Source organism: Monodon monoceros, unplaced genomic scaffold (genome assembly GCF_005190385.1).
Source record: "Monodon monoceros isolate NGI ecotype Baffin Bay Population unplaced genomic scaffold, NGI_Narwhal_1 Super_Scaffold_18, whole genome shotgun sequence".
In the NCBI taxonomy this organism is placed as follows: Eukaryota; Metazoa; Chordata; class Mammalia; order Artiodactyla; family Monodontidae; genus Monodon; species Monodon monoceros.
In genome coordinates this window covers 43,152,203-43,174,260 of record NW_021703774.1, presented here as the reverse complement: position 1 = coordinate 43,174,260, position 22,058 = coordinate 43,152,203, and the positions used below count along the sequence as shown (strand labels likewise).

The 22,058-nt window shown below is 37.7% G+C and overlaps 1 protein-coding gene across 3 annotated transcripts in view; it reads left to right on the top strand.

Annotated features, from left to right (window-relative positions):
* HMCN1 (hemicentin 1) overlaps positions 1 to 22,058 on the top strand; it is a 508,266-nt gene that overhangs the window by 206,450 nt on the left and 279,758 nt on the right. For all 3 annotated transcript variants that reach the window (XM_029226849.1, XM_029226848.1, XM_029226847.1), the window contains exons 12-13: positions 14,784 to 14,925; positions 16,021 to 16,148. In XM_029226849.1, coding sequence (XP_029082682.1) covers positions 14,784 to 14,925; positions 16,021 to 16,148 — 270 coding nt within the window. The remainder of the gene's footprint in view (positions 1 to 14,783; positions 14,926 to 16,020; positions 16,149 to 22,058) is intronic.

The window sequence follows — 22,058 nt, the reverse complement described above, 5'->3', positions numbered from 1 at the left end:
TATAAATTAATGACCCAGCTAAAAAGCAAATTCTGTTTCTAAAGATATTTGTAATACAGGAAAAACATAATGACTTACTATTTTTATACATGAGGAAGGAGCTTTGATATTTGACTATTATGAATAAAAATTGAATTAGGGCTAATACCCAAAATAGGAGTACTTATGGCTGCATCTTCAGAAGGGTAGGATATGTGAGGAACATTTGATTATTGAGACTGCAAAGCTGATAGATAGCTGTTATATTGATGAGATCTTCATTTATGCTATTTCCCACGGCACTATCTAAATCATACTATGTCAGGTATATATTTTTTCCATAATAATGAAACCAATCCTGAAATGTATGAAGTGCCTTGACTTAAAACACATTTTTACAAAAGGTCAGAGGTGGTATCTTGTTTGTCCATTTGTTTATACATTTATTTGTTCACTCATGTATTCACCAAAAATTTAAATGTCAGGCATTCTGCTCCTTGCTGAGGATATAAATGAGAAGAAAATAACATCCTTCCCCTCAGTAAGTCCATAGTAAAAAAAAAAAAAAAAAAAAAAGGACATAACTAAATTTAAAAAATAAATATCTGTTACCCAATGGGATAGGAACTTCACCAAGGTACTATAGGAGCCTTGAATACTGTCTCAGTAATGAGTGGAGATTGAGAAGGGCTTCACACAGGAGATGGTGTCTGAGGTATCCACTGGAATATGGGTCAGCATTTGCCAGATAGAAGTCAGGAAACTCCTTCTAGATGGAGAACCCTACACGTGCAAAGTCATGGAAAAATGAGGGCGCAGAAATGTGAGCTTGCCGAGAGTAGAGGGTCTGACTGAGTTGGGAGCTTTGTCCTCACGAAGGTGTGATTTTCTTTTTCCTGTGCTGTCTTCAGTAATCTTTTCAAAATATACATAGAAGGATCACATAGGTTTGTGGTTTTGTGATGTTGGTTCAGCAAAAGACAAGGTAATTGGGGAAAAAAAAGTGTTTGTAGTGACGCTCTGTGGAGTTTAGGCTGGATAAAGAAAGAAGAGAGGGTTAAAGGCATGGTCTGATAGATTGGAATAAAAAAGAAGTTTCAAAGGAGTTGAGGCCATGATGAACTTGGAGAAGGGAAGTATGGGAGTCAGGAAGTGACAGCTGGAAGGATGGGAGGTTGTGACTCAAACTGGACTCCCAAGACTAAATATTCTTCCAATCCCATTGTAGGTTGCTTCCCTGATAAGATAACTAAGGTAGCAGATGAATTTGTCTAGCAAGATAAATTAATTACCAGATTTTAAAATCTTTCCTTCAAGAAGTGCTAGGTAGGTGCAGTTTCATATACTTTTGATTCTATGCCTGTTGCATGATAATTTGTAAAAATAATCCCTTTTTTGTAAAATGTGCAGCCACATTTTTAAAAATACTGTTTTTTTTCAGAGCAGTTTTAGATTCACAGCAAAATTAAAACAAAGGTACAGAGATTTCCCATATGCCTCCTGCCCCAACACATGCATAATCTCTCCCATTATCAACATCTCCCACAAGAGTGGTACATTTGTTACAAGTGATGAACCTGCATTGACACATCATAATCACCCAAAGTCCATAGTTTACATTAGAATTCATTTTTGGTGTTGTACAGTCTATGGGTTTGGACAAATGTATAATAACATGTATCATAATAACCATACAGAGTATTTTCACTGCCTTAAAAATCCTCTCTTCTCTGCCTGTTCATCTGTTTTTCCCACCTTCCCAACCGCTGGAACCCTCTTATCTTATTACTATCTCCACAGTTTTGCCTTTCCCAAAATGTCATATCCTTGGAATCATTCAATAACTAGCCATTTCAGATTGGCTCCTTTCACTAAAATTCCTCCATGTCTTTTCATGGCTTGATAGCTCATTTCTTTTTAGCACTGAATAATATTCTGTTGTCTGAATGAACATAATCAGCTTTTTATAGTCAAAAGATATCCTTGCTATAATTGATTCTGAATCAGGAGATGCAAGTAGATATATGTAAAACTTTAATAGTATCCTGCTAATATGCCAAGAAGTAATAATGGTAATTTGATACTTTTCTCCAAGTCAAATGAGAATGTTAAGTCTAAGCTTTGGCCTTCCTCTTTAGTTTGGAAATTCTCTGATTTTGGAAAATTGTTATAAAGAGGACCCACTAAAAAAAGGCAATGTAATAGGCAATGTTAGCCATCATTTACTTGAAGATTTTCTTTTTAAAAAACTTTTATTGGAGTTACTTGATTTACAAGATTTTCTAAGTAAGAAAAAACTAAACTTTAAAAATTCTTTCCTCTGATCAACCATATTTATTGTCTTAATCTGTTTTAGCTAATCATCCAAAGAAGCTCCTGAATTCATGACTTCTTGTTGTTAAGGAAAGAAAGCATATAGCATTAAATAGAAACAATGTTAATGTATAAATAATTTTACATTAGGAATTACTTAAAATGGGTATAAAGGCAGCAAACATTTGATACATTTACATATTCCTATATCTTATATTGGAAAAATAAAAGTTGTAAATTTTGAAGAAAAGAAATCTTGATGCATATTTGCCATTAAGATTTTGTCATTAAAATAGAATGTAGCCTAAATTTATCATTGTCTCTGAAATTATTGCCTTTCTCTTATTAACTGAATTTCATAACCACACTGAAATTTGGGTGTGGAATTTTTTTGCAAATGTAGCATGTAACTGTCAATATTTAGTCTTTGCCTGTGTGTTCTATTGCCACTGTACCCACTTACTGGTAAGTCAAAGAATTAGCGACCTTCTCTCTTGCTCTCTAGTCCAGCACTGTCCAGTAAAACTTTATATAATGATGGAAATGTTGTGTATCTGTGCTGTCCCACATAACAGCTACTAGCTGTATGTGTCAACTTAGCACTTGAAATATGGCTAATGCACCTAAGGAGCTTGTTTTGAAATTTGACTTATTTTTGGAAATTTTAAATTTGAATTTAAATAGGCATGTAGCTAGTGGAGACAGCGCCAGTTTTTCTGGAGAAAAAAGAAAGGCAGAAAAAGCAAGAACCGAAGTCTTAGGAAACTTATTTCTACTGCCCTGTAGACTAACCATTATCGTAATTCATTTGAATTATTGCCATTCAGGAATAATTCTACCGTTTTGGGAAAGTTGTAGCCAGGTCTTCATATTTTCATTGATGAGATTTCATTTGGAAATGTTGCATTTGATTCCATATCTTTGGAATTTCAGTGGCCCTTGCCTCTTTCCCAGGCCATTGATACCTGTTTTCATTGGTTTTGATCATTTGGCTGATTGGTTAGTTTTAAGTTTTCCTCCTTTGCTGTTTGGAAAGACTCCCTGGCCACTTATGCAAACTGTCTAGTAGTCCTGGAAAAACTTAAAAATATTAAAATATATTCCATTGCCATTTCTTTTTTTTTTAACATCTTTATTAGAGTATAATTGCTTTAAAATGGTGTGTTAGTTTCTGCTTTATAACAAAGTGAATCAGTTATACATATGTTCCCATATCTCTTCCCTCTTGTGTCTCCCTCCCTCCCACCCTCCCTATCCCACCCCTCCAGGCGGTCACAAAGCACCGAGCTGATCTCCCTGTGCTATGCGGCTGCTTCCCACTAGCTATCTACCTTACGTTTGGTAGTGTATTTATGTCCATGCCTCTCTCTCGCTTTGTTACACCTTACTCTTCTCCCTCCCCATATCCTCAAGTCCATTCTCTAGTAGGTCTAGTAGGACACAGTCTTTATTCCTGCCTTACCCCTAGGTTCTTCATGACAGTTTTTTTTTTTTTCTTAAATTCCATATATATGTGTTAGCATACGGTATTTGTCTCTCTCTTTCTGACTTACTTCACTCTGTATGAGACTCTAGGTCTATCCACCTCATTACAAATAGGTCAATTTCATTTCTTTTTATGGCTGAGTAATATTCCATTGTATATATGTGCCGCATCTTCTTTATCCATTCATCCGATGATGGACACTTAGGTTGTTTCCGTCTCTGGGCTATTGTAAACAGAGCTGCAATGAACATTTTGGTACATGACTCTTTTTGAATTACGGTTTTCTCAGGCTATATGCCCAGTAGTGGGATTGCTGGGTCATATGGTAGTTCTGTTTGTAGTTTTTTAAGGAACCTCCATACTGTTCTCCATAGTGGCTGTATCAATTTACATTCCCACCAACAGTGCAGGAGGGTTCTCTTTTCTCCACACCCTCTCCAGCATTTATTGTTTGTAGATTTTTTGATGATGGCCATTCTGACTGGTGTGAGATGATATCTCATTGTAGTTTTGATTTGCATTTCTCTAATGATTAATGATGTTGAGCATTCTTTCATGTGTTTGTTGGCATTTCTACTGATTGAAGATTCAGGAAAAATTAAGTGAGCAAGCACATCTATCCATTGTAAATCATTCTTAGTGAAATTTTGTTACTCTCATTATGTAAGCTTCACACTTAAAAGTTAGTTACCATTAGAACTAGCTAGAGTTACCTTCCTAATCAGAAACTGAAGTAATGCATTTTAGAACAATGTCAGTGCGTTTTAAATAAGCTTATTGAGGTAAATCAGTAAGTACACATCTGTTAAAACAGGACACAGCAACTACTAATTACAATTCTCAGCAGGCTCAGTAATAGTCATTATGTAACCTTTTGAAGTTAGCTTTTTCTATAGTAAATACAGATATTTAGAAGGGTCAGAGATTCTGTAAAATACATTTTCAGGCTGTAGGATTCAACGGAACCTAGGTTCAGTAATTAAATACTAATTACTTTCCAATTTCTCATGTAGCATGGCTTGATGTTAGACCATGCAACATTTTAAGGGAATATATTATCCGCAATGAAAAATATTTTGGGGAACAGTTGTAAAACAGTTCCAATATGTTTTCAGAAATATAAGTCAATTAGGTGGTTGGGCTGAAAGTAGGTTTAAACAGTCTCCAAAATGAGGATCTTTACTTAGCTTTTATGGAGAGAACTCAAGTAAGAAAGGAAACTTAATACTAAAAACTAGTTAATGGTGTATCTTTCTTCTCATCAGAGTCTTAATTCCTCATGACATAAAGTTTATCATTAGGAACATTTAGAAGCCTGGGAATCTTATATCACAGAGATCTATTGATAGCCTTGAAATACTTTTTGTCCAGAATGTAATTTAATGCCTATTTAAACAACAGCAATTGATAATCAGTTGTTCCACTAGGTTCCTTTTGGGCGCAGATCCTTTTGCAGTTGGGAAATAAAATGTTCTAAAACTTTGTAACCCTATTTCTTTTGAACACAAAAAGGTTTTGAGATAAAAATCCTTTCATGGTTGATTCTGTTAATCTAATTTGCTTTTTGGGGTAACAAAAGCTCTAGACCAGGAAGTAGGGTACTTGAGATCTATTTTCAGGAATCATGCCTTATTCCTCTCTCTCTTTCTCTCTGTCTCTCTCTGTCTTTCTGTTCTTTACCCCAGGCCACACAAACACAGTGCATCAGTTTTTAAAATTGAATTTCCCACATCCTTTTTATTTATGGACACCTATATGGGACACATTTTCTATGTGACACTGATGCTGGAATCAGTGGATGATTGGCTATGCTAATAGGGATCAGAGTGAATGATCTAATGGGAAATTTAGAGTTCAAATGGAATCATCCCAGTTGTAATGATATTTTTCGGCTGAGGCGCCTCTCACTTTGCCTATGCATGGGTTAGCTCACTTCTTCACTGCCTCTCACATCACTCCCTTTCTTGTTATCTCCATTGGCACCACCCTCATCCCCCTCCTGATTCACATGCCTAAACTAAATCCATAAAAATCCTCTTTTTAGGGGCTTCCTTTCTTCTGATTTTGTTGCCCCACTCTACTCCATAGTACCATCAGGTGAAATTTCCCTAAATATCGCTTTGTATCCATCTAGTCAAACCCTTTTTGTGGTTTCCTAATTACCCCAGAATAAAATTTACACCCCTCAGTCCTCCACAAGCTGACCCTTTCATAATACTTTCAACATTTGATCTTCACCCTTTATCCACATAAAACCATGTATGGATAAGCAAAAAGGAATAAAAATGTTTCCTTTCAATACATGAAAACTGTTTACCTTAAAATAATTAGATATTCATATATTTATCCATCATTCATGTTTCCTTAATATGGATAACTGAATACTTGAACTTGCTGTTAAGGCTTCACTTCTAATTATTGATTAAAAGTAGAGAAACTGGTAGATAATTCTTTTGTCCATAAAATATTACTGATGCTGCTCCATTTTATATGTCAGAGTAGTATCAGGTAAATAATTTTTGGTGTCATATATGAGGTTTGAATTTTCTTTGTATTAAATTTCTCAAAAAGATGGATAGGTACTACACTTATCCTGTCTTCTGTCTCCAGAATTGAGTTTTTGATGGCCACTGAATGTTTTCTGTCAAGCTCCATATGTTCATTGTACCTTCAGTGAATTTCTGTTTCCTAGTGCTTCAACTCTAGCCCCTGCCCTGTTATTTTCCATCCCTCCGTAATTTACCCCAACTCCACTTCTCATACTTGAGTCACAGGGGCATTCTGACTGCCTCCAAACTACTTCATTCTCATTCTAGTTCTGTGACTTAGCTCATAGAGTTGTTTGACTTTAATGTCCCCTACCTATATCCTCCTTATAATGCTAAGCCCCTCTCATAAAACACCTCCTTTCTGAAAATTGTTGGCTTCTTTTTTCTGGTATCCTGTAGAACTTTTATTTAACTTTTTGCCACACAAGTCTACACTTAGTCATGATCAATTTCATATGTCTAGTTGTTTTTCCCCAATCATATTATACGCACTGTGATACTTATTGCCCTTTTTTTAAAAAAAAATCATAATGCCTTGCACAGAGAGAAAAACACAATTGTACCCAACGGATGTGTGCTCCTTAATTGCTGAATGGACCTCAAAGTAACAATAGCAGACTATAAGGAAAACTGGGGTCACCGACCTTATCTTTCATGTTTCCATGTTAACTTCAGTGGCTTATTTGAATCACATCTACAATTTTAGATTTCATTATATAAGTACTTTATTTTCCTGTTATAGCACAGGACAGCATATGACTGCTTACATTTAAAACCATATTTTACAGCAAAATCTGATAATTACCTGGTGAAAATATTTATACAGATATTATTTTTGAAGTAGTGTTTAAACTAGTTCACCCTAATTTAAGAATTCTGTCAGGTGACTTTTGCAAAACTTTGTGAAATCGGCCAGAACAGTTTATCACTTTTAAGGTGGCACAGTGGCCGCTAAATTTCCAAATGCTTGTATTGGTCAGGCTTAGGAATAAAAATCAGAATAAGTGCAGTGGTATTTATGTATATGATGTGACCTTAAACTTTTGTTTAAAACAGACTATCTTCTGTTGATCCCATTGACTGCTCCTTTATGAGGATGATTTTTGAAGCTGAAGATGAACACAGGTGTCCTGGTTAAATTTGAGTGTATTCAGTGTAGAGCTGACATTTCTTCCATAATCACATGCTGCCACATGGAACGCAAAGGGCCAGACAAAGCCTCCTTTCCTCCTTCTATGTCTGTATGAACATGAGAAGGGTTCATTTGTCTTCTGTGGTGTCAGGAAAGGGTAGATGTCTGTCACTAATTAGTCTAGGTCACTAGAGAGAATTTAGCAACAAAAAAGGAAATAGTTTTCAAACTGATTGATGAAGTAAGTCCCTAATGACCAGAATTACTTCACTAAGAATGAAATTGATATTATCGTAACCATATGTTCATTACATCATCATAACTCTTTTTTAACATGTGCCAGGTGACATAGGTATTGGTGAGTTTTTTTTCCATCAGTAAAACTAAATTTATCTATTTTTATTGAAATTTCTAATACATTTTGAGTGTCTAGAGGCATCTCAAATTTCAGAAGAATAGAATAATATATAATAAGTATTATTTATTACTAGGATGTGTAACCTAAATACTATATGCAAGTGTGAGAATTGTGATCAAGTTTCATGTGTAAATGTCTAGATAATACATTTGTACACATATATGGTAAATACTGTATACTTATTTTATCATTCTTTGTCATACTTTACCATATAATGGAATATAATAGCAAAAATTACATAGTGCCTACTATGTGCCAGGAATTTTTTAAATGTTTTATGTATATTAGTTTAGCTAATCCACAATGACCCTATGAGTTAGATACCATTATTATTATTTTTTTTTACACAAAGGTAAAAACACTCATCTTGATTTTTTTTTTGAATTTTATTTTATTTTTTTATACAGCAGGTTCTTAATAGTTACCTATTTTATACATATTAGTGTATAGATACCATTATTATCTCCATTGAAGTATAAACCAGATACCATGGATTATTTAACCATTTTGAGCCTTAGTTTTTTTATCTGTAAAATGGCAGTAATATTTCATAGGGTTATTGAGAAAAATAAATGATGGGTCTAGAGTTAGATTCTTGGCACATAGATACTCAGTAACTTCTGCCCACCTTTCTATTTCAATGAACTGACTACTAGAAAGAGATTTAGTTCCTAATTGTACATAATATGTCTTTGTATACAATATTCTGTGAGATCTTTGAGGTCATAAAGTGTCAGAAATACAGTAGGTACTCAATGAATGTTTGTTTTGTGAAAGAATGAAAGCCCAAAGAAGTTTGCCCAAGTACTGTAAATATACCAGTGTTGAAAAATATTTTAAATTATTGCTTAAGTAATTCAAATCATTACCATTGTCTGATTAATTTGTTGATGGGAATTAAATCACTTTAAAGAAAAAGGCCTTAGGTCTTGTCTTTGAGAGTTTCCTACCAGAGGCATAGCAGCAACAGATCAGACCCAATTGACCTAACAGGAAATATGCGTCTTGCGTATGAAGGTGATGTTGGAGATTTTCAAGTTAGGTGAGTTTTTTTTTTTTTTTAACATCTTTATTGGAGTATAATTGCTTTACAGTGGTGTGTTAGTTTCTGCTTTATAACAAAGTGAATCAGTTATACATATACATATGTTCCCATATCTCTTCCCTCTTGCGTCTCCCTCCCTCCCACCCTCCCTATCCCACCCCTCTAGGTGGTCACAAACCACCAAGCTGATCTCCTTGTGCTATGCGGCTGCTTCCCACTAGCTATCTATTTTACATTTGGTAGTGTATATATGTCCATGCCACTCTCTCACTTTGTCACAGCTTACCCTTCCCCCTCCCCATATCCTCAAGTCCATTCTCTAGCAGGTCTGTGTCTTTATTCCTGTCTTACCCCTAGGTTCTTCATGACCTTTTTTTTTTTTTCTCTTAGATTCCATATATATGTGTTAGCATATGGTATTTATTTTTCTGTTTCTGACTTACTTCACTCTGTATGACAGACTCTAGGTCCATCCACCTCACGACAAATAACGATTTCGTTTCTTTTTATGGCTGAGTAATATTCCATTGTATATATGTGCCACATCTTCTTTATCCATTCATCTGTTGATGGACACTTAGGTTGCTTCCATCTCCTGGCTATTGTAAATAGAGCTGCAGTGAACATATTGGTACATGACTCTTTTTGAATTATGGTTTTCTCAGGGTATATGCCCAGTAGTGGGATTGCTGGGTCGTATGGTAGTTCTATTTGTAGTTTTTTAAGGAACCTCCATACTGTTCTCCATAGTGGCTGTATCAATTTACATTCCCACCAACAGTGCAAGAGGGTTCCCTTTTCTCCACACCCTCTCCAGCATTTATTGTTTCTAAATTTTTTGATGATGGCCATTCTGACAGGTGTGAGATGATATCTCATTGTAGTTTCGATTTGCATTTCTCTTTTATCTTCCTTGGTCTTTGTAGTCAGAGCAATGGCTGTTTTCATGCTCTCTTATAATGAATTTTGCAACCTTAGCATTAATGCTATGTAAAGACACCTAAGTCTTAAAGCAGTATTTTTTATTCTTAGTATCCTAATTTACGTTTAACATTTTAAAATCATTGGTGATGAATTATAAAAACTCACATATTTTTCTTTCGTTATGGTTCAAATATAAAGAATGAATTAATGCCTTAATACCTAATAGAGTGCCCTGTTGCCATTGCTTTGGCTAATGAACAGCAAGTTGTTATTTATGATGGTGGTGCAGGTGGTTAGCGTTGGTGGTGGTGATGATAATGGTGATGATTGTGATGCTGAAATGAGACTGAAAACCAACTGAGAATGGATTACTTCTCCTTAAAGCCTAAAATTGGACTCTGGACTTTGATGGAGTTGAACTATGGTTCTTCAATACCTTGTCCTTGCTCCATTACAACTACTTTTTAAAAACAAGTTGAGCTTTTTTCTAGGGATTAAAAGAAATCTAACAGTTGAAATAATTATAGTGAGGTCTATTATATCCTTATTTAACGTAATCAGGTAAAGCCTGAATCATTCTGATCGTCTTTATTCAACTGTTATTTGGTTGAAATCCCATTATGCTTCCCTGTGTTTGTTCATGCCCTTTCTAATTTTATTATCAGGAGAAATATTCTTTCCAGAGCAGTGGTAAATTTCTCACCTTCTGTGGGATGATGTCATCCCGTCTGTATGTTGCACACAGACTTATTTCATGACCCTGAGCAGCACCCTATACCCAGGCATTATTTGAGAAATGACCTCTTAGCTCTCTACATCCTGGCCTGGGTAGCTGACATTTATTTCCACTTTAATATGTGAACAGAGCCTACCAGTGGGATTCTTGATGGGAGATATGCCAAACCAATTCTGGCAGACGGCATTGGAAGGCATCATGTTTAGACAGAATTCCCAGGAGCTGCCGAGTCTTTGCAGCAATCCTATGTCAAAATGAGGTAGACATGAAAAACCTTTTATTTTAGGAAGGTGGGAATAAATGTGGGTATTCAAAAAATTCCAAAGAAAAACAACTGTTCAGTTTTTTCCACCTCTTCCCCTAAAGATTGTCTGCAGCATCCCCACATGTGTAGTACTCCAGCATTTCGGAACTGATGGACTCCAGATGCAATCACAATTTGAACTTACTGGCCATGGCCAGTCTGCCCTTGGCCTCACATGTTTCTTTAGCCCTATTTCACCAAGAAGAAACCATGGAATAATGAGTCTGTCAACCAAGTCCACTGGCTGGAAAAATCCTTTAAACATTAACTTCAAAGGCAAACATTATTTGAAAAACACAGTGTAAACAGGAGAAAAAAGAAGGGCGATTATAAGCTGCTAGCAATTAGGCACTAATTTGGTTTGTTCCATTCTTTAGCTGCCCAGTTCAGCAGCATCATTTGTATCTCTTTCAAATGTTTGGGGATTCCTCTTAGTGAAACCAAACCACAGTTTGCAGACTAACTTATAATAAAGGTACATCATAAATATATCCAGATCTAACTGACTAACTGAATTCTCAATTTCCTTTATAGTAAAAACCCAATTGAATGGAAAGCTGACACCATGTCTGTTTGGCTCATCAGTGTATCCCTGTAAGTTAGCACAGAGCCTGGAACATAATAATTGTGCAAAAAGCACATTATTGAATTAATTTATTTTTGTTTATACTCATGACATCTATTTCAAAAATTGTGGAAATGAATTTATTTCTAGCTGATTGAGTGGGGGATATTTACACTAAGTAAATTATTTAAACTACCAGTTATAAAATAAATAAGTCACAGGTATATAATGTACAGCACAGGGAATATAGGCAATATTATAACAATTTTGTATGGTGCCTAATCTATATAAATAACTAATCACTGTGTTATACACCTGAAGTTATTATAATATTATGAGTAAATTATACTTCAATAAAATAAAAAAATAAACAGGCTTTAAAGAGAAAGAAAATGATTAAATATTTCTTTGATGGTACATATAATTGATTAGACCAGATATATCAACATCCCAGCTACCCCAGAGAATTCTTGTATTCTTTTTGACAATAAATTTCTGATTTAATATTTCATTTTCAAAAGTCTTTTTTCTACCGTAGAAGTGGAATGCAATAGGAACTTTGATATTTTCTGAGTTGAGGTCTTATGAATCCATGGGCATGAGGCAAATGATCAGTATAGCAGGATCTCCAGAGGCCGGCAGGCATAAAAATTCTCAGAGCCAAGTTACATTTTAGGAATGACCTGTATTCCATCAATGGCTTTAAGTGTCTTTCATTTACAAGTCACTGCATAACATGAAAGAGATGTTATGTACTGTGGAATATATTGGAAATGGAATAATAAGAAATACATGGTCTCGACCTCAGCAAACTTATAATCAAACAAATAAAAAGGGAAAGAGCAACTCAAAACAGGCAGCAGTCAGGACAAGATTGGCTCCAAAACTATGTTCACTAGATAGAAAGTAGCAAAAGGCCCAGTATAGAGACTTTGCCTGAAAACAGGTTTATATTGAAGTTCCAGATGAGCAGATGGAAACCAGTAGTCAGCTAGTGGGAGCAAAGTAGCAAGGGGCCCCATAGTAACCAGTGGAGGTACAGAAACACAACACTGGGATCAGATTCATTTTACTCTCAAAAGCAATTTACCTCCCGTGCTTTCATTACTTTCGGTTTCTCTCTTGCACTGATTGGACCAGATCTCTGATAGGGGTTATCCAAAGAGTTCCTCTCCAGCCAGAGCCCAAGGAGGGAGCCTGAGGCCAGTGCCATCGAGGCTCCAAGGGGGCCACCATACATGCACGATCCCAGCGCGGCCTTGGCCATGGAACTCTGGCCGTGGCTGACTGCACACTGCTGCAGCTGCTGCTCCTGTTGCTGCTTGTGCAGCTGAGCTGCACGGCCAAGTTCTAAGCCAAGATCACCCTGTACTGCATGCACTGCTTTATCGTCGTCACCGTGGCCATGGTCACCTGCCTGCTGTGTCACCGTGGCCAGATAGTGGAGAATGTGAGCATCATCAGTTGGCGCGTCCAGTCCTTCAAGTACATATACTGCATTCACTTTGAGATTAAGGGCCGCCAGAAGCTGGAGGTGGACCACCCCTGTGTCATCATCTCTATGCACCAGAGCATCCTGGGCATAGTGGTCTCATGGAGGCCCTTCCTGAATGCAGATTGCCAAGCAGGAGCCGTTCTTCATAGGATGCATGGGCCTGATCTTGTGTACCTTGGGGCATCTTCATTGCCAATGCAAATAATCAGTAAACAATCTGTAATAGGAATAGAAAAGAGTTCTATTCAAGCCAAACTGAGGACTGTAGCCCTGGAGACACAGATTCAAGAAGCACTTGAATTGTGTTCTGCCTGACCACAAAATGAGGGAGGCTTATATAGGCAAAACCCACAAAGTTGCATAAGTTGTTTGCCAAGAATTAGGATTAGAACCGGCCAGAAGAAAGGGTGCTTGTTAAGCAAGGATTGTTTGGGGACTGAATGGTTGCATAGTTACAAGGGGAGACCTTGAGACCATAAGGTAGCAGCAGGCAACTGCTAGCAGATGTTGTTTTGAGAATAGTTGGTGGTGTCCTTGAGTTTGATACAGTTCAGAAAATTCAAGTTCTCAGTGATGCAGGAGCGTGTCTGAAACCACACCCACAATGGCCACCTGGCTCCATTTTGAATGTTTGAACCACAGTTACTCCATTTTTATTTTTTAAATACATTCTTTAATGGTTAAAGCCCATGTACAATGCATGCTTGACAGTACATAGACAGGCTGTTCTAACTAGCATAAAGTTCAAGCCAGATCATGTATAAACTAGGATGAATTCCCCATACTTTAATTTGTGAAAATTTCTTCTATCATCAACTAACAAAATACCAGGACCATGATGGCACACGTGGGCTTGGGCATGGTCAGAGAGAACCTTGAAGTGTGACTCTACCCTGAGGGCGCGTGGAACGACAATAGGACCTGCTGCTTTTCAAGAGAGGAGCCTTCTACCTGGTGATCTGAGTCTGGTTGCCCCTCACCTCTGTGTTATACTCTACCTTCTCCTTCTACAACCCCAAGAGGAAGCTCTTCACCTCAGGAATGGTCAAGATGAAGGTGCTGGATGCCATCCCCACCAGCAGCCACCCTGTGGCTGGATGTTCCCAAGCTCATGGACACCAGCTGCCATGAGCTTGGGAACATCCAAGTCCCAAGGACCACCTTGAGGACCACCTTCTCCTGCATGTCCAAGATACCCCAGAAAAATGGGGCCACTGCAGGGCCTGGTGCCCAGCCAGCCCAGTAGCTAAGGCCATGGGTGGGTCAGGAGCTGAGGGAAGGACCTGGCTAGAGAATGGACAGAGGGACCCCAGCCCTGGCTGCTGAATAATACTATGTCATAGTCCTGCTTCTCTCCCCCTTGCATTCAGGCCCCAGAAAGTGGAAGCCTCTTTCTGTCATTGGCCTCAGACCCAGGCCCCTGATGTCCCCTCAAAGGAGAGTGTGCCAGGCCCTCACCAAGCTCTGAAGGCAAAGCCTTGCCCACTGTCATGCCTCCAAGATCCAAGAGTAGGAGCAGGCCTGGGGCTCCAGATGGGCTGACAGGGCTGGGCTGGGCTGCAAGACCTTGGGATGAATGGCCAGAGATGAGACCCTCTGTGGTCCTGCCTGGGCCTGTGGGGTGCAGAGTCACGCTTTGGGGGCCCAGCCACAGCCTGCATCGGTCTTTCAGGGAGAGGAGGAGCTCTGGGGGGCTGGAAGGAGCAGACCCCAGTTTTGTACAGTCTTGAAAGTGCAAAATAAATAAAATAATTTTTTAAAAGTAAAGGTGTGGCAGTGAGAAGCCTACAAATCTGCTAACATCATTGACATTTCACTCTGTGTGTTTCCTTTGCAGAACCGCCCAAAGTCACTGTTATGCCCAAGAATCAGTCATTTACAGGTGGATCTGAGGTCTCCATCATGTGTTCTGCAACAGGTTATCCCAAACCAAAGATCACCTGGACCATGAATGATATGTTTATTGTGGGTTCACACAGGTACTGGGTTTGTATCATGTTCTTTGTTTTTACTGAGTGAGAGAAGTTGGTGAAATTTCTGGACAATATTAATCTGACCAAATCCCTAAGGTTAAGGGAGATTTGATCCAAATCCACAGCTTTAGATTTTGTCAATAGGCCAGGAAATGTCAGTAAAATAATAAATGATGAATGTATAGAGTCTGAGGTTCTTAAGTCTTGAATTCAATAGCTGGGACTAAGTGCTTCCCAATACTTTGCTTTGCAAACATAACACTGTAACAGTTGGTTTACCTTGAATAATTGAAATGGGGATAATAAACTTTCTGTGGGTGAAGTAATGTGTAGTTTTAACCCATCTACTAGAGGTTTGGTCCTGAGATTTAACAGAAGAGAGAGGGAGACACAAAGGACAGTACAGTAGCTCTAATTAAAGTATATGCAGACATTCTTTGTAACTCCTGCTTGCTGCTGCCATACTATCGTACACTGAGAAGTATTTTATTCTGTTGGATGCTTTTAAAAGAAAATGAATCCTCTTATGCTCAAAGAGAGTACTGAACACGAGGGGCATAAGCAATGAAGTTTCCAGCCATCGGGCTTCCATTACTCGGGGTTTGGCAGGGAGAGAAGGGCTTAGCTGTGAGCCAGATTCTATTCCTGGTCTCTTCACAGACTCACTTGAGATGTGAGGCATTGCATCTCTCAGGTTTTCATTTTGAGGAACTGTTTGGCTTAGAAGTTCACACAGAGCAAGATTGCCTGGGTGCAAATTCCACTTCTTCCCTTTACTAACCCTGACTCTGGGCAAGGTGTATAACCTCTTTGCTCATCTGTATAACAGAGATAATAGTATCTAACTCATTGGGTTGTTAGGAAGATTTAAAACATTGATAAATGTAAAGGTACTAGAGCAGCCCTGATACATGGCAAGTACTAGATATGTGGGACCTATTGTTATTATCATTATAACATTTCTGCTTATAAAATGATGATGTTAATCATTTCTGCAATCAGCACCACAAACATAACTCTAAAATATTTGAAAGGAAGGTGCTGTAGTTCCTTGATACTATTATTAGAGTATTTTCAATTTTATTTTCTTTTTGTCTGTAGGTATAGGATGACCTCAGAAGGTATCTTATTTATCAAAAATGCAGTTCCCAAAGATGCAGGGACCTATGGCTGCCTGGCAAGTAATTCAGCTGGGATGGATAAACAGACTTCTACCCTCAGATACACTGGCAAGTATAATCAGTTTAAAAGGCAGTACAAATAGTATGAATATCATATCAAGCAATGTAAAAGTATTTTTTTGAAAATTAATATTAGGAATGAGTTATACCCAGTTGTATAATTTATTGTTCGTTTCACACATTGATTAAAGCAAATAGTGTAACTAATTTAAGTTAAAAGTTCAGGGAGTGAATAGCTTCAGTAATCAACAGAAATCAAGGGAGCTTCCAGATTATGGAAGAGTTCCAGATTGTCCACAGAGTTCTATCCTTCCATGATTCATCTGCTCTTTGTAATATTTTACTTACAAATTAATAAATTCTGTATCCTTCCGAGTTTACCTCAACTTTCTTTTTTTTTTTAACATCTTTACTGGAGTATAATTGCTTTACAATGATGTGTTAGTTTCTGCTTTATAACAAAGTGAATCAGTTATACATATACATATGTTCCCATATCTCTTCCCTCTTGTGTCTCCCTCCCTCCCACCCTCCCTATCCCACCCCTCTAGGTGGTCACAAACCACCGAGCTGATCTCCCTGTGCCATGCGGCTGCTTCCCACTAGCTATCTATTTTACGTTTGGTAGTGTATATATGTCCATGGCACTCTCTCACTTTGTCACAGCTTACCCTTCCCCCTCCCCATATCCTCAAGTCCATTCTCTAGTAGGTCTGTGTCTTTATTCCCATCTTACCCTAGGTTCTTCATGACATTTTTTTTATTCTTAGATTCCATATATATGTGTTAGCATACGGTATTTATCTTTCTCTTTCTGACTTACTTCACTCTGTATGACAGACTCTGGGTCCATCCACCTCACTACAAATATCTCAATTTCGTTTCTTTTTATGGCTGAGTAATATTCATTGTATATATGTGCCACATCTTCTTTATCCATTCATCCGATGATGGACACTTAGGTTGCTTCCATCTCCTGACTCTTGTAAATAGAGCTGCAATGAACATTGTGGTACACGACACTTCTTGAATTATGGTTTTCTCAAGCTATATGCCAGTATTGGGATTGCTGGGTCATATGGTAGCTCTATTTTTAATATTTTAAGGAACCTCCATACTGTTCTCCATAGTGGCTGTATCAATTTACATTCCCACCAACAGTGAAAGAGGGTTCTCTTTTCTCCACACACTCTCCAGCATTTATTGTTTGTAGATTTTTTGATGATGGCCATTCTGACAGGTGTGAGATGATATCTCATTGTAGTTTTGATCTGCATTTCTTTAATGATTAATGACGTTGAGCATTCTTTCATGTGTTTGTTGGCAATCTGTATATCTTCTTTGGAGAAATGTCTATTTAGGTCTTCTGCTCATTTTTGGATTGGGTTGTTTGTTTTTTTGTTACTGAGCTGCATGAGCTGCTTGTAAATTTTGGAGATTAATCCTTTTTCAGTTGCTTCATTTGCAAATATTTTCTCCCATTCTGAGGGTTGTCTTTTGGTCTTGTTTATGGTTTCCTTTGCTGTGCAAAAGCGTCTAAGTTTCATTAGGTCCCATTTGTTTATTTTTGTTTTTATTTCCATTTCTCTAGGAGGTGGGGCAAAAAGGATCTTGCTGTGATTTATGTCATAGAGTGTTCTGCCTATGTTTTCCTCTAAGAGTTTGATAGTTTCTGGCCTTACATTTAGCTCTTTAATCCATTTTGAGCTTATTTTTGTGTATGGTGTTAGGGAGTGTTCTAATCTCATACTTTTACGTGTACTGTCCAGTTTTACATGTACCTGTACCTGTCCAGTTCTCCCAGCACCACTTATTGAAGAGGCTGTCTTTTACATGTACCTGTCCAGTTCTCCCAGCACCACTTATTGAAGAGGCTGTCTTTTCTACACTGTATATTCTTGCCTCCTTTATCAAAGATAAGGTGACCATATGTGTGTGGGTTTATCTCTGGGCTTTCTATCCTGTTCCATTGATCTATATTTCTGTTTTTGTGCCAGTACCATACTGTCTTGATTACTGTAGCTTTGTAGTATAGTTTGAAGTCAGGGAGCCTGATTCCTCCAGCTTTGTTTTTCGTTCTCAAGATTGCTTTGGCTATTTGGGGTCTTTTGTGTTTCCATACAAATTGTGAAATTTTTTGTTCTAGTTTTGTGAAAAATGCCAGTGGTAGTTTGATAGGGATTGCATTGAATCTGTAGATTGCTTTGGGTAGTAGAGTCATTTTCACAATGTTGATTCTTCCAATCCAAGAACATGGTATATCTCTCCATCTGTTTGTATCACCTTTAATTTCTTTCATCAGTGTCTTATAATTTTCTGCATGCAGGTCTTTTGTCTCCTTAGGTAGATTTATTCCTAGATATTTTATTCTTTTTGTTGCAGTGGTAAATGGGAGTGTTTTCTTCATTTCACTTTCAGATTTTTCATCATTAATGTATAGGAATGCCAGAGATTTCTGTGCATTAATTTTGTATCCTGCTACTTTACCAAATTCATTGATTAGCTCTAGTAGTTTTCTGGTAGCATCTTTAGGACTCTCTATGTAAAGTATCCTGTCATCTGCACAGAGTGACAGCTTTACTTCTTCTTTTCTGATTTGGATTCCTTTTATTTCCTTTTCTTCTCTGATTGCTGTGGCTAAAAGTTTCAAAACTATGTTGAATAATAGCAGTGAGAGTGGGCAACCTTGTCTTGTTCCTGTTCTTAGTGGAAATGGTTTCAGTTTTTCACCACTGAAGATGATGTTGGCTATGGGTTTGTCATATATGGCCTTTATTATGTTGAGGAAAGTTCCCTCTATGCCTACTTTCTGCAGGGTTTTTATCATAAATGGGTGTTGAATTTTGTCGAAAGCTTTCTCTGCATCTATTGAGATGACCATATGGTTTTTCTCCTTCAGTTTGTTAATATGGTGTATCACGTTGATTTACTTGCGTATACTGAAGAAGCCTTGCATTCCTGGAATAAACCCCACTTGATCATGGTGTATGATCCTTTTAATGTGCTGTTGGATTCTGTTTGCTAGTATTTTGTTGAGAGTTTTTGCATATATGTTCATCAACGATATTGGGCTGTAGTTTTCTTTCTTTGTGACATCTTTGTCTGGTTTTGGTATCAGGGTGATGGTGGCCTCGTAGAATGAGTTTGGGAGTGTTCCTCCCTCTGCTGTATTTTGGAAGAGTTTGAGAAGGACAGGTGTTAGCTCTTCTCTAAATGTTTGATAGAATTCGCCTGTGAAGCCATCTGGTCCTGGGCTTTTGTTTGTTCGAAGATTTTTTTTTTTTTTTTTTTTTTGTGGTACGCGGGCCTCTCAATGTTGTGGCCTCTCCCGTTGCGGACCACAGGCTCTGGACGCGCAGACTCAGGGGCCATGGCTCACGGGCCCAGCCGCTCTGTGGCATGTGGGATCTTCCTGGACCGGGGCACGAACCCGTGTCCCCTGCATCGGCAGACGAACTCTCAACCACTGCGCCACCAGGGAAGCCCTTGTTGGAAGATTTTTAATCACAGTTTCAAGTTCACTGCTTGTGATTGGTCTGTTCATATTTTCTATTTCTTCCTGACTCAGTCTTGGTAGGTTGTGCATTTCTAAGAATTTGTCCATTTCTTCCAGGGTGTCCATTTTGTTGGCATAGAGTTGCTTGTAGTAATCTCTCATGATCCTTTGTATTGCTGCAGTGTCAGTTGTTACTTCTCCTTTTTCATTTCTAATTCTGTTGATTTGAGTCTTCTCCCTGTTTTTCCTGATGAGTCTGGCTAATGGTTTATCAATTTTGTTTATCTTATCAAAGAACCAGCTTTTAGTTTTATTGATCTTTGCTATCGTTTCCTTCATTTCTTTTCATTTATTTCTGATCTGATCTTTATGATTTCTTTCCATCTGCTAAATTTGGGGTTTCTTTGTTCTTCTTTATCTAATTGCTTTAGGTGCAAGTTAGGTTGTTCATTCGAGATGTTTCCTGTTCCTTAAGGTAGGATTGGATTGCTGTAAACTTCCCTCTTAGAAGTGCTTATGCTGCATTCCATACGTTGTGGGTCATCGTGTCTCCATTGTCATTTGTTTCTAGGTATTTTTTTTTTTCCTCTTTGATTTCTTCAGTGCTCACTTCGTTTTTAAGTAGTGTATTGTTTAGCCTCCATGTGTTTGTATATTTTACAGATCTTTTCCTGTAATTGATATCTAGTCTCATAGCGTTGTGGTCAGAAAAGATACTTGATACAATTTCAATTTTCTTAAAATTACCATGGCTTGATTTGTGACCCAAGATATGATCTATCCTGGATAATGTTCCATGAGCACTTGAGAAAAATGTGTATTCTGTTGTTTTTGGATGGAATGTCCTATAAATATCAATTAAGTCTATCTTGTTTAATGTATCATTTAAAGCTTGTGTTTCCTTATTTATTTTTGTTTTGGATAATCAGTCCATTGGTGAAAATGGGGTGTTAAAGTCCCCTACTATGAATGTGTTACTGTCGATATCCCCTTTTATGGCTGTTAGTATTTCCCGTATGTATTGAAGTGCTCCTGTGTTGGGTGCATAAATATTTACAATTGTTATATCTTCTTCTTGGATCGATCCCTGGATCATTATGTAGTGTCCTTCTTTGTCTCTTGTAATAGTCTTTATTTTAAAGTCTATTTTCTCTAATATTAGAATTGCTACTCCAGCTTTCTTTTGATTTCCATTTGCACAGAATATCTTTTTCCATCCCCTCACTTTCAGTCTATATGTGTCCCTAGGTCTGAAGTGGGTCTCTTCTAGACAGCATATATATGGGTCTTGTTTCTGTATCCATTCAGCCAGTCTGAATGGTGGGAGCATTTAATCCATTTACATTTAAGGTAATTATCGATATGTATGTTCCTATTCTCATTTTCTTAATTGTTTTGGGTTCGTTATTGTAGGTCTTTTCCTTCTCTTGTGTTTCGTGCCTAGAGAAGTTCCTTTAGCATTTGTTGTAAAGCTGGTTTGGTGGTGCTGAACTCTCTCAGCTTTTGCTTGTTTGTAAAGGTTTTAATTTCTCCATCAAATGTGAATGAGATCCTTGCTGGGTAGAGTAATCTTGGTTGTAGGTTTTTCTCTTTCATCACTTTAAATATGTCCTGCCATTCCCTTCTCACTTGCAGAGTTTCTGCTGAAAGATCAGCTGTTAACCTTAGGGGGATTCCCTTGTGTGTTTTTTGTTGTTTTTCCCTTCCTGCTTTTAATATGTTTTCTTTGTGTTTAATTTTTGATAGTTTGAATAATATGTGTCTTGGCATGTTTCTCCTTGGTTTTATCCTATATGGGACTCTCTGTGCTTCCTGGACTTGATTAACTCTTTCCTTTCCCTATTAGGGAAGTCTTCAACTATAATCTCTTCAATTATTTTCTCAGTCCCTTTCTTTTTGTCTTCTTCTTCTGGGACCCCTATAATTCGAATGTTGGTGCGTTTAATGTTGTCCCAGAGGTCTCTGAGACTGTCCTCAGTTCTTTTCATTCTGTTTTCTTTATTCTGCTCTGCAGTAGTTATTTCCACTATTTTATCTTCCAGGTCACTTATCCGTTCTTCTGCCTCAGTTAGTCTTCTAGTGATCCCTTCTGGAGTATTTTTAATTTCATTTGTTGTGTTGTTCATCATTGCTTGCTTTCTCCTTAGTTCTTCTAGGTCCTTGTTAAATGTTTCTTGCATTGTCTCTATTCTATTTCCAAGATTTTGGATCACCTTTACTATCATTATTCTGAACTCTTTTTCAGGTAGACTGCCTATTTCCTCTTCATTTGTTAGGTCTGGCAGGTTTTTACCTTGCTCCTTCATCTGCTCTGTGTTTTTCTGTCTTCTCATTTTGCTTATCTTACTGTGTTTGGGGTCTCCTTTTTGCAGGCTGCAGGTTCGTAGTTCCCGTTGTTTTAGGTGTCTGTCCCCAGTGGCTAAGGTTGGTTCAGTGGGTTGTGTAGGCTTCCTGGTGGAGGG